At 43.8% G+C, this 13,120-nt stretch overlaps 1 protein-coding gene across 1 annotated transcript in view; it reads right to left on the bottom strand.

Annotated features, from left to right (window-relative positions):
- LOC311115490 (calcium uptake protein 1, mitochondrial) overlaps positions 1 to 13,120 on the bottom strand; it is a gene marked incomplete at its 5' end in the record, with an annotated part of 53,117 nt that overhangs the window by 26,668 nt on the left and 13,329 nt on the right. Inside the window, one exon of the mRNA XM_084190657.1 lies at positions 392 to 529. Coding sequence (XP_084046783.1) covers positions 392 to 529 — 138 coding nt within the window. The remainder of the gene's footprint in view (positions 1 to 391; positions 530 to 13,120) is intronic.

The following is a 13,120-nucleotide window of genomic DNA, read 5'->3' as shown; positions in this document are numbered from 1 at the left end:
ATGTAAGTAATTTAACTTGCCATGTCAATAAAGTCTATTGAATTGAATTGAGAGGTGTAGAGAGAGAGAGAGATAGCGAAGGACAGAGAGATACAGAGAGAGAGCAGTAGGTTCTCTGTATGCAGCTGACGTGACAAAGGTGGAGAGAGTGAAACAGACAGGTAGAAAAATAGAGGAGAGGGAGAGACGGATGGAGATAGAGGGAGACAGGGAGAGACGGATGGAGAGAGAGGGAGACAGGGAGAGACGGATGGAGAGAGAGGGAGAGAAGACGGAAAGAGAGAGAATTGAAATTGAATTGAGAGAGAGGAGGGAGTAGAGAGAGAGAGAGAGGACTGTGCTGCCCCTTCACTGTGATGTGTTACCTGTCAGTCTGTCGCACACACAGTACCTGAGCGTCTTTGAACATCTTCTTCAGTCCCTTCTGCATCTGTTTGAGTTTGCGTGACTGGACCCCGCTGTAGGACAGGAGCATGCCTCCAAACTGTCTCTCTGTTATGCACCCTTCCACTGGGTCGTTACGCATATACTAGAGAGAGAGAGAGGGGGGGAGGGGGGGAGAGAGAGGAGGGGGGAGAGAGAGGGGGAGGGGGGGGAGAGGAGGGGGGAGAGAGAGGGGGAGGGGGGAGAGAGAGAGAGAGAGAGGAGGGGGGGAGATAGAGAGAGGAGGGGGGGAGAGAGAGAGGAGGGGGGGAGAGAGAGAGGAGGGGGGGAGAGAGAGAGTTTGCTGTTATTTTCATTGTGATGCTTGATGTAATCATTGCATGCTAGGAATATGGGACCAAATACAACAACTTTTGACGACTTTAATACACACACACTACATGACCAAGAGTATGTGGACACCTGCTCATCGAACATCTCATTCCAAAATCATAGGCGTTAATATGGAGTTGGTCCCCCCATTGCTGCTATAACAGCCTCCACTCTTCTGGGAAGGCTTTCCACTAAATGTTGGAACATTGCTGCGGAGACTTGCTTCCATTCAGCCACAAGAGCATTAGTGAGGTCAGGCATTGATGTTGGGCGATTAGGCCTGGCTCGCAGTCGGCGTTCCAATTCATCACAAAGGTGTTCGATGAGGTTGAGGTCAGGGCTCTGTGCAGGCCAGTCAAGTTCTTCCACATCGATCTTGACAAACTATTTCTGTATGGACCATGCTGAAACAGGAAAGGGCCTTCCCCAAACTGTTGCCACAGAGTTGGAACCAGAGAACCTTCTAGAAAGTCAATGTATGCTGTGGCGTTAAGATTTCCCTTCACTGGAATTAAGGGGCCTAGCCCGAAACATGAAAAACAGCCCCAGACCATAATTCCTCCTCCACCAAACTTTACAGTTGGCACCATGTATTGGGGCAGGTAGCATTCGCCAATCCCAAATTCATCTGTCGGACTGCCAGATGGTGAAGCGTGATTCATCACTCCAGAGAATGCGTTTCCACTGCTCCAGAGTCCAATGGCCGCGAGCTTTACACCACTCCAGCCAACGCTTGGCATTGTGCATGGTGATCTTAGGCTTGTGTGCGGCTGCTCAGCCATGGAAACCCATTTAATGAAGCTCCCGACGAACAGTTATTGTGCTGACGTTGCTTCCAGGCAGTTTGGAACTCGGTAGATGAGTGTTGCAACCGAGGACAGACGTTCTGTGAGCTTGTGTAGCCTACCAGTTCGCGGCTGAGCCGGTGTTGCACATAGACGTTTCCACTTCACAATAACAGCACTTAGAGTTGACCGGGGCAGCTCTAGCAGGGCAGAAATTTGACGAACTGACTTGTTGGAAAGGTGGCATCCCATGAAAGTCAATGAGCTCTTCAGTAAGGCTTTTTACTGCCAATGTTTGTCTATGGAGATTGTGTGTTCGATTTTATATACCTGTCAGCAACGGGTGTGGCTGAAATAGCCGAAACCACTAATTTGAAGAGGTGTCCACATACTTTTGTATATATAGTGTATAAGTGAATTTGTCCCAATACTTTTGGTTCCCGATAAAATGGGGGGACTATGTACAAAAAGTCCTGTAATTTCTAAACAGTTAACCCGATACCCTCATATTAAAGCTGACCTTAACCTCATAGTCATTGTTTGAATTCAAATCCAAACGTTTGGAGTATAGAGCCAAAAGGTCCCCAAGAACACAGTGGCCTCCATCATTCTTAAATGGAAGAAGTTTGGAACCACCAAGACTCTTACAAGAGCAGCACGCCTGGCCAAACTGAGCAATCGGGGGAGAAGGGCCTTGGTCAGGGAGGTGACCAAGAACCCGATGGTCACTCTGACAGAGCTCCAGAGTTCCTCTGTGGAGATGGGAGAAACTTCCAGAAGGACAACCATCTCTGCAGCACTCCACCAATCAGGCCTTTATGGTAGAGTAGCCAGACGGAAGCCACTCCTCAGTAAAAGGCATATGACAGCCCGCTTGGAGTTTGCCAAAAGGCACCTAAAGTACTCTCAGACCACGAGAAACAAGATTATGTAGTCTGATGATACCAAGATTGAACTCTTTGGCCTGAATGCCAAGCGTCACGTCTGGAGGAAACCTAGCACCATCCCTACGCTGAATCTGGTGATAGCAGCATCATGCTGTGAGGATGGTTTCAACGGCAGGGACTGGAAGACTAGTCAGGATCGAGGGGAAGATGAACGGAGCAAAGTACAGAGAGATCCTTGATGGAAACCTGCTCCAGAGCGCTCAGGACCTCAGACTGGGGCGAAGGTTCACCATCCAACAGGACAACAACCCTAAGCACACAGCCAAGACAACACAGGAGTTGCTTCGAGACAAGTCTCTGAATGTCCTTGAGTGGCCCAGCCAGAGCCCGGACTTGAACCCGATTGAACATCTCTGGAGAGACCTGAAAATAGCTGTGCAGTGACGCTCCCCATCCAACCTGACAGAGCTTGAGAGAATCTGCAGAGAAGAATGGGAGAAACTCTCCAAATACAGGTGTGCCAAGCTTGTAGCGTCATACCCCAAAAGACTGTAATTGCTGCCAAAGGTGCTTCAACAAAGTACTGAGTAAAGGGTTTGAATACTTACGTAAATATGATATTTCAGTTTTTTATTTTTAATAAATGTGCAAACATGTCTAAAAACCTGTTTTTGCTTTGTCATTATGGGGTATTGTGTGTACAGTCGTGGTGAAAAGTTTTGAGAATGACACAAATATAAATTTTTACAAAGTCTGCTGCCTCAGTTTTTATGATGGCAATTTGCATATACTCCAGAATGTTATGAAGAGTGTTCAGATTAATTACAATGAATTGCAAAGTCCCTCTTTGCCATGAAAATTAACTTAATCCCCCAAAAACATTTTCACTGCATTTCAGCCCTGCCACAAAAGGACCAGCTGACATCATGTCAGTGATTCTCTTGTTAACACATGTGAGAGTGTTGACGAGGACAGGGCTGGAGATCACTCTGTCATGTTGATTGAGTTAGAATAACAGACTGGAAGCTTTAAAAGGAGGGTGGTGCTTGAAATCATTGATCTTCCTCTGTTAACCATGGTTACCTGCAAGGAAACACGTGCCGTCATCATTGCTTTGCACAAAAAGGGCTTCACAGGCAAGGATATTGCTGCTAGTAAGATTGCACCTAAGTCAACCATTTATCGGATCATCAAGAACTTCAAGGAGAGAAGTTCAATTGTTGTGAAGAAGGCTTCAGGGCGCCCAAGAAAGTCCAGCAAGCGCCAGGACCGTCTCCTAAAGTTGATTCAGCTGCGGGATCAGGGCACCACCAGTGCAGAGCTTGCTCAGGAATGGCAGCAGGCAGGTGTGAGTGCATTTGTACGCACAGTGAAGCAAAGACTTTTGGAGGATGGCCTGGTGTCAAGAAGGGCAGCGAGGAAGCCACTTCTCTCCAGGAAAAACATCAGGGACAGACTGATATTCTGCAAAAGGTACAGGGATTGGACTGCTGAGGACTGGGGTAAAGTCATTTTCTCTGAAGAACCCCCTTTCCGATTGTTTGGGGCATCCGGATAAAATCTTGTCCGGAGAAGACAAGGTGAGCGCTACCATCAGTCCTGTGTCATGCCAACAGTAAAGCATCCTGAGACCATTCAGGTGTGGGGTTGCTTCTCAGCCAAGGGAGTGGGCTCTCTCACAATTTTGCCTAAGAACACAGCCATGAATAAAGAATGGTACCAACACATCCTCCGAGAGCAACTTCTCCCAACCATCCAAGAACAGTTTGGTGACGAACAATGCCTTTTCCAGCATGATGAAGCACCTTGCCATAAGGCAAAAGTGATAACTAAGTGGCTCGGGGAACAAAACATCAACATTTTGGGTCCATGGCCAGGAAACTCCCCAGACCTTAATCCCATTGAGAACTTGTGGTCAATCCTCAAGAGGCAGGTGGACAAACAAAAACCCACAAATTCTGACAAACTCCAAGCATTGATTATGCAAGAATGGGCTGCCATCAGTCAGGATGTGGCCCAGAAGTTAATTGACAGCATGCCAGGGCGGATTGCAGAGGTCTTGAAAAAGAAGGGTCAACACTGCAAATATTGACTCTTTGCATAAACTTAATGTAATTGTCAATAAAAGCCTTTGCCACTTATGGAATGCTTGTAATTATACTTCAGTATACCATAGTAACATCTGACAAAAATATCTAAAAACACTGAAGCAGCAAACTTTGTGAAGACCAATACTTGTGTCATTCTCAAAACTTCTGACCACGACTGTAGATTGATGAGGGGGGAAAAAAACAATTTAATCAATTTGAGAATAAGGTTGTAACGTAACAAACGTATCTGCACACAATACCCCATAATGACAAAGTGAAAACATGTTGTTAACATTTTTTTTTTTTTAATCATAATTTACATAAGTATTCACACCTCTGAGTCAATACATGTTAGAATCACCTTTGGCAGCGATTACAGCTGTCAGTCTTTCTGGGTACGTCTCTAAGAGCTTTGCACACCTGGATTGTACAATATTTGCACATTATACTTAAAAAAATAATTCAAGCTTTGTCAAGTTGGTTGTTGATCATTGCGGAACAGCCATTTTCAAGTCTTGCCATATTTCTTCACGCCGATTTAAGTCAAAACTGTAACTTGGCCACTCAGGAACATTCCATGTCGTCTTGTTAAGCAACTCCAGTGCATATTTGGCCTTGTGTTTTAAATGATTGTCCTGCTGAAAGGTGAATTTGTCTCTCAGTGTTTGTTGGAAAGCAGACTGAACCAGTTTTTCCTCAAGGATTTTGCCTGTGCTTAGCTCTATTCCATTTATTTTAATCATAAAAAAACTCCTTAGTCCTTGTCAATGACAAGCATACCCATAACATGATGCAGCCACCACCATGCTTGAAAATATGATATGTTTTTACCCATCTACCAATAGCTACCCTTCTTTGCGAGGCATTGGAAAACCTCCTTGGTCTTCGTGGTTGAATACGTGTTTGAAATTCAATGCTTGACTGAGGGACCTTACAGATAATTGTTTGTGTGGGGTACAGAGATGAGGTAGTCATTCAAAAATCATGTTAAACACTATTATTGCACACAGAGTGAGTCCATGCAACTTATTATGTGACTTGTTAAACAAATATTTACCCCTGAACTTATTTAGGCTTGCCATAAGAAAGGGGTTGAATACTTTTTCACTCAAGACATTTCTGCTTTTCATTTTAAATTAATTTGTAAACATTTCTAAAAACATAATTGGGGTGTTGTGTGCAGGCCAGTGACACAAAATCTCAATTTAATCCATTTTAAATTCAGGCTGTAAGATGAAAACACGTGGAAGAAGTCAAGTGGTTAAATCCTTTAAAAGCTCTGTAGGTGTGGTTGTCTCATGTTGTGTGTGTCTTACTCCCCTGTGTGTGAGAGTCATATTATTGTGTTACTCCCATAGAAATAGAATGAGTAGAATGGACAAAGGCCCAATTTTTTTAAGCGTTTGTATGTGTGCCTGGTGCAATGGAAGCAATGGAACAGTCACTGAATGTGGGAAAAGTCAACAGGTGTGAATACTTTCTGAAAGCACTGTATGTATGTGTGTTTGTATGTATATACAGTGGGGAGAACAAGTATTTGATAACCTGCCAAATCGGCAGTGTTTCTTACTTACAAAGCATGTAGAGGTCTGTAATTTTTATCATAGGTACACTTCAACAGTGAGAGACGGAATCTAAAACAAAAATCCAGAAAATCACATTGTATGATTTTTAAGTAATTAATTTGCATTTTATTGCATGACATAAGTATCAGAAAAGCAGAACTTAATATTTGGTACAGAAACCTTTGTTTGCAATTACAGAGATCATATGTTTCCTGTAGGTCTTGACCAGGTTTGCACATACTGCAGCAGGGATTTTGGCCCACTCCTCCATACAGATCTTCTCCAGATCCTTCAGGTTTCGGGGCTGTCGCTGGGCAATACAGACTTTCAGCTCCCTCCAAAGATTTTCTATTGGGTTCAGGTCTGGAGACTGGCTAGGCCACTCCAGGACCTTGAGATGCTTCTTACGGAGCCACTCCTTAGTTGCCCTGGCTGTGTGTTTCGGGTCGTTGTCATGCTGGAAGACCCAGTCACGACCCATCTTCAATGCTCTTACTGAGGGAAGGAGGTTGTTGGCCAAGATCTCGCGATACATGGCCCCATCCATCCTCCCCTCAATATGGTGCAGTCGTCTTGTCCCCTTTGCAGAAAAGCATACCCAAAGAATGATGTTTCCACCTCCATGCTTCACGTTTGGGATGGTGTTCTTGGGGTTGTACTCATCCTTCTGCTTCCTCCAAACACAGCAAGTGGAGTTTAGACCAAAAAGCTCTATTTTTGTCTCATCAGACCACATGACCTTCTCCCATTCCTCCTCTGGATCATCCAGATGGTCATTGGCAAACTTCAGACGGGCCTGGACATGCGCTGGCTTGAGCAGGGAGACCTTGCGTGCGCTGCTCAAACAGGTGCAGTTAATACAGGTAATGAGTGGATAACAGGAGGGCTTCTTAAAGAAAAACTAACAGGTCTGTGAAAGCCGGAATTCTTACTGGTTGGTAGGAGATCAAATACTTATGTCATGCAATAAAATGCAAATTAATTACTTACAAATCATACAATGTGATTTTCTGGATTTTTGTTTTAGATTCCGTCTTTCACAGTTGAAGTGTACCTATGATAAAAATTACAGACCTCTACATGCTTTGTAAGTAGGAAAACCTGCAAAATCGGCAGTGTATCAAATACTTGTTCTCCCCACTGTATACGTGTGTGTATTTGTGTGTGTGTGTGTGTGTGTGTGTGTGTGTGTGCGTAACATAAAGGGCAGCTGCTTAGTGCTTATTCATGCAGAAATAAATTGACTTTATTGACTGTTCCCTAGTCAGATCTTGACCTTTTCATAATGCTCTACCGACTGAGCCAGGACTGACCCCAGAACAGCACTTAGAGCCACTCTCCCTCTCTGCTGCTGTCAATCAATTCCTCATCACCATCTTCTACATTTTGACTTTCATCAGTTTAATACATTCATGTTTCAGTTTCACCTGCTGCTACACAGTATATTTAGGAGAGAGAGAGAGGGAGGAGGGGTAGAATGGGGGAGAGATAGAGAGAGAGGGGGGAAGAGGGAGAGAGAGAGGGGGAGGAGGGGTAGAATGGGGGAGAGATATAGAGAGAGAGGGGGAGAGATACAGTGGGGGAAAAAAGTATTTAGTCAGCCACCAATTGTGCAAGTTCTCCCACTTAAAAAGATGAGAGAGGCCTGTAATTTTCATCATAGGTACACGTCAACTATGACAGACAAAATGAGAAAAAAAAATCCAGAAAATCACATTGTAGGATTTTTAATGAATTTATTTGCAAATTATGGTGGAAAATAAGTATTTGGTCAATAACAAAAGTTTCTCAATACTTTGTTATATACCCTTTGTTGGCAATGACACAGGTCAAACGTTTTCTGTAAGTCTTCACAAGGTTTTCACACACTGTTGCTGGTATTTTGGCCCATTCCTCCATGCAGATCTCCTCTAGAGCAGTGATGTTTTGGGGCTGTCGCTGGGCAACACAGACTTTCAACTCCCTCCAAAGATTTTCTATGGGGTTGAGATCTGGAGACTGGCTAGGCCACTCCAGGACCTTGAAATGCTTCTTACGAAGCCACTCCTTCGTTTCCCGGGTGGTGTGTTTGGGATCATTGTCATGCTGAAAGACCCAGCCACGTTTCATCTTCAATGCCCTTGCTGATGGAAGGAGGTTTTCACTCAAAATCTCACGATACATGGCCCCATTCATTCTTTCCTTTACACGGATCAGTCGTCCTGGTCCCTTTGCAGAAAAACAGCCCCAAAGCATGATGTTTCCACCCCCATGCTTCACAGTAGGCATGGTGTTCTTTGGATGCAACTCAGCATTCTTTGTCCTCCAAACACGACGAGTTGAGTTTTTACCAAAAAGTTATATTTTGGTTTCATATGACATTCTCCCAATCCTCTTCTGGATCATCCAAATGCACTCTAGCAAACTTCAGACGGGCCTGGACATGTACTGGCTTAAGCAGGGGGACACGTCTTGCACTGCAGGATTTGAGTCCCTGGCGGCGTAGTGTGTTACTGATGGTAGGCTTTGTTACTTTGGTCCCAGCTCTCTGCAGGTCATTCACTAGGTCCCCCCGTGTAGTTCTGGGATTTTTGCTCACCGTTCTTGTGATCATTTTGACCCAGCGGGGTGAGATCTTGCGTGGAGCCCCAGATCGAGGGAGATTATCAGTGGTCTTGTATGTCTTCCATTTCCTAATAATTGCTCCCACAGTTGATTTCTTCAAACCAAGCTGCTTACCTATTGCAGATTCAGTCTTCCCAGCCTGGTGCAGGTCTACAATTTTGTTTCTGGTGTCCTTTGACAGCTCTTTGGTCTTGGCCATAGTGGAGTTTGGAGTGTGACTGTTTGAGGTTGTGGACAGGTGTCTTTTATACTGATAACAAGTTCAAACAGGTGCCATTAATACAGGTAACGAGTGGAGGACAGAGGAGCCTCTTAAAGAAGAAGTTACAGGTCTGTGAGAGCCAGAAATCTTGCTTGTTTGTTGGTGACCAAATACTTATTTTCCACCATAATTTGCAAATAAATTCATTAAAAATCCTACAATGTGATTTTCTGGATTTTTTTTTCTCAATTTGTCTGTCATAGTTGACGTGTACCTATGATGAAAATTACTGGCCTCTCTCATCTTTTTAAGTGGGAGAACTTGCACAATTGGTGGCTGACTAAATACTTTTCCCCCCCCCACTGTAAATAGAGGGATGATAAAGTGGATGAATTAACCTGGGAAGAGCTTCTGGCTCAGCGATTATCACCTCTTAGTGGATGAATTAACCTAGGAAGAGCTTCTGGCTCAGCGATTATCACCTCTTAGTGGATGAATTAACCTAGGAAGAGCTTCTGGCTCAGTAATTATCACCTCTTAGAAAGAGAATGAGAGAGAGATGTAAAGAGAGAGAGAGCGGGGGGGGGCAGAGAAAAAGACAGAGATGGACAGATATAATTGAATTGAGAGAGAGAGATTAACAAAGAAGAAGAATTATCCATGTTAAAACACTGCTGTGTCACAATGATCCAATAATCATATCTCCAGTATGATGTTATGATTTCACTGACTGCACTAGCAGAACGTTCAGAGACCATTACAAGGTGGCCAGTTCTGCCTGCATTCCAATCTCAGAGCACCAGAACCACAACATCATTACAGTGCAGTACATTCCTTTTACAGTGAATGTGGTTTAATAGCAGTAATTAACCGTTTACAGTGATTAACAAATTGTCCTGCACTGATGTGATCATTTAATACAGACTGCACTGTACTGGTAGTTTGACAAAATTGACAAAGTTGCAGCTTTTCAGCAGTGCTGTCCTGTACTGTGGAGGCAGAGAACAGGTATGTGGGTAGAGGTCGAGATAGGATAGAGGCACGGGTATGTGGGTAGAGGTCGAGATAGGATAGAGGCACAGTTATGTGGGTAGAGATAGGATAGAGGCACAGTTATATGGGTAGAGATAGAGATAGGATAGAGGAACAGTTATGTGGGTAGAGGTAGAGGTAGGATAGAGGAAGGGGTATGTGGGTAGAGATAGAATAGAGGAACAGTTATGTGGGTAGAGATAGGATAGAGGAACAGTTATGTGGGTAGAGGTAGAGATAGGATAGAGGCACAGTTATGTGGGTAGAGGTAGAGATAGGAGAGAGGAACAGGTATGTGGGTAGAGGTCCAGATAGGATAGATGAAGGGGTATGTGGGTAGAGATAGAATAGAGGAACAGTTATGTGGGTAGAGATAGGATAGAGGCACAGTTATGTGGGTAGAGGTAGAGATAGGATAGAGGCACAGTTATGTGGGTAGAGGTAGAGATAGGATAGAGGAACAGCTATGTGGTTAGAGATAGGATAGAGGAACAGTTATGTGGGTAGAGATGGGATAGAGGAACAGTTATGTGGGTAGAGATAGGATAGAGGAACAGTTATGTGGGTAGAGATAGGATAGAGGAACAGCTATGTGTGTAGAGGTAGAGATAGGATAGAGGAACAGTTATGTGGGTAGAGTTAGGATAGAGGGACAGCTATGTGGGTAGAGATAGGATAGTGGAACAGTTATGTGGGTAGAGATAGGATAGAGGAACAGTTATGTGGGTAGAGGTAGAGATAGAGGGACAGCTATGTGGGTAGAGGTAGAGATAGGATAGAGGAACAGCTATGCGGGTAGAGGTAGAGATAGGATAGAGGAACAGTTATGTGGGTAGAGGTAGAGATAGGATAGAGGAACAGTTATGTGGATAGAGATAGGATAGAGGAACAGCTATGTGGGTAGAGGTAGAGATAGGATAGAGGAACAGTTATGTGGATAGAGATAGAGATAGGATAGAGGAACAGTTATGTGGGTAGAGATAGGATAGAGGAACAGTTATGTGGGTAGAGATAGGAAAGAGGAACAGTTATGTGGGTAGAGGTAGAGAAAGGATAGTGGAACAGTTATGTGGATAGAGATAGGATAGAGGAACAGTTATGCGGGTAGAGGTAGAGATAGGATAGAGGAACAGTTATGTGGGTAGAGGTAGAGATAGGATAGAGGAACAGTTATGTGGATAGAGATAGGATAGAGGAACAGCTATGTGGGTAGAGGTAGAGATAGGATAGAGGAACAGTTATGTGGATAGAGATAGAGATAGGATAGAGGAACAGTTATGTGGGTAGAGATAGGATAGAGGAACAGTTATGTGGGTAGAGATAGGATAGAGGCACAGTTATGTGGGTAGAGATAGGATAGAGGAACAGTTATGTGGGTAGAGGTAGAGATAGGATAGAGGAAGGGGTATGTGGGTAGAGATAGAATAGAGGAACAGTTATGTGGGTAGAGATATGATAGAGGAACAGTTATGTGGGTAGAGGTAGAGATAGGATAGAGGAACAGTTATGTGGATAGAGATAGAGATAGGATAGAGGAACAGTTATGTGGGTAGAGATAGGATAGAGGCACAGTTATGTGGGTAGAGATAGGATAGAGGAACAGTTATGTGGGTAGAGGTAGAGAAAGGATAGTGGAACAGTTATGTGGATAGAGATAGGATAGAGGCACAGTTATGCGGGTAGAGGTAGAGATAGGATAGAGGAACAGTTATGTGGGTAGAGGTAGAGATAGGATAGAGGAACAGTTATGTGGATAGAGATAGGATAGAGGAACAGCTATGTGGGTAGAGGTAGAGATAGGATAGAGGAACAGTTATGTGGATAGAGATAGAATAGAGGAACAGTTATGTGGGTAGAGATAGAATAGAGGAACAGTTATGTGGGTAGAGATAGGATAGAGGCACAGTTATGTGGGTAGAGATAGGATAGAGGTACAGTTATGTGGGTAGAGGTAGAGATAGGATAGAGGAAGGGGTATGTGGGTAGAGATAGAATAGAGGAACAGTTATGTGGGTAGAGATATGATAGAGGAACAGTTATGTGGGTAGAGGTAGAGATAGGATAGAGGAACAGTTATGTGGGTAGAGATAGGATAGAGGAACAGTTATGTGATAGAGATAGAGGAACAGTTATGTGGATAGAGATAGGATAGAGGAACAGTTATGCGGGTAGAGGTAGAGATAGGATAGAGGAACAGTTATGTGGGTAGAGGTAGAGATAGGATAGAGGAACAGTTATGTGGATAGAGATAGGATAGAGGAACAGCTATGTGGGTAGAGGTAGAGATAGGATAGAGGAACAGTTATGTGGATAGAGATAGAGATAGGATAGAGGAACAGTTATGTGGGTAGAGATAGGATAGAGGAACAGTTATGTGGGTAGAGGTAGAGATAGGATAGAGGAAGGGGTATGTGGGTAGAGATAGAATAGAGGAACAGTTATGTGGGTAGAGATATGATAGAGGAACAGTTATGTGGGTAGAGGTAGAGATAGGATAGAGGAACAGTTATGTGGGTAGAGATAGGATAGAGGAACAGTTATGTGATAGAGATAGAGGAACAGTTATGTGGATAGAGATAGGATAGAGGAACAGTTATGTGATAGAGATAGGATAGAGGAACAGTTATGTGGGTAGAGGTAGAGAAAGGATAGTCGAACAGTTATGTGGATAGAGATAGGATACAGGAACAGTTATGTGGGTAGAGATAGGATAGAGGAACAGTTATGCGGGTAGAGGTAGAGATAGGATAGAGGAACAGTTATGTGGGTAGAGGTAGAGATAGGATAGAGGAACAGTTATGTGGATAGAGATAGGATAGAGGAACAGCTATGTGGGTAGAGATAGGATAGAGGAACAGTTATGTGGGTAGAGATAGGATAGAGGAACAGTTAGGTGGGTAGAGGTAGAGATAGGATAGAGGAACAGTTATGTGGGTAGAGATAGGATAGAGGGATAGTTATGTGGGTAGAGATAGGATAGAGGAACAGTTGTGGGTAGAGGTAGAGATATGATAGAGGCACAGTTATGTGGATAGAGATAGGATAGAGGAACAGTTATGTGGATAGAGATAGGATAGAGGAACAGTTATGTGGGTAGAGATAGGATAGAGGTACAGTTATGTGGGTAGAGATAGGATAGAGGGATAGTTATGTGGGTAGAGGTAGAGATATGATAGATGAACAGTTATGTGGATAGATA

This window comes from Coregonus lavaretus (assembly GCF_964263955.1).
Source record: "Coregonus lavaretus genome assembly, contig: HAP1_SCAFFOLD_3735, whole genome shotgun sequence".
NCBI lineage: Eukaryota > Metazoa > Chordata > Actinopteri > Salmoniformes > Salmonidae > Coregonus > Coregonus lavaretus.
This window is presented reverse-complemented; position numbering and strand designations above follow the sequence as displayed.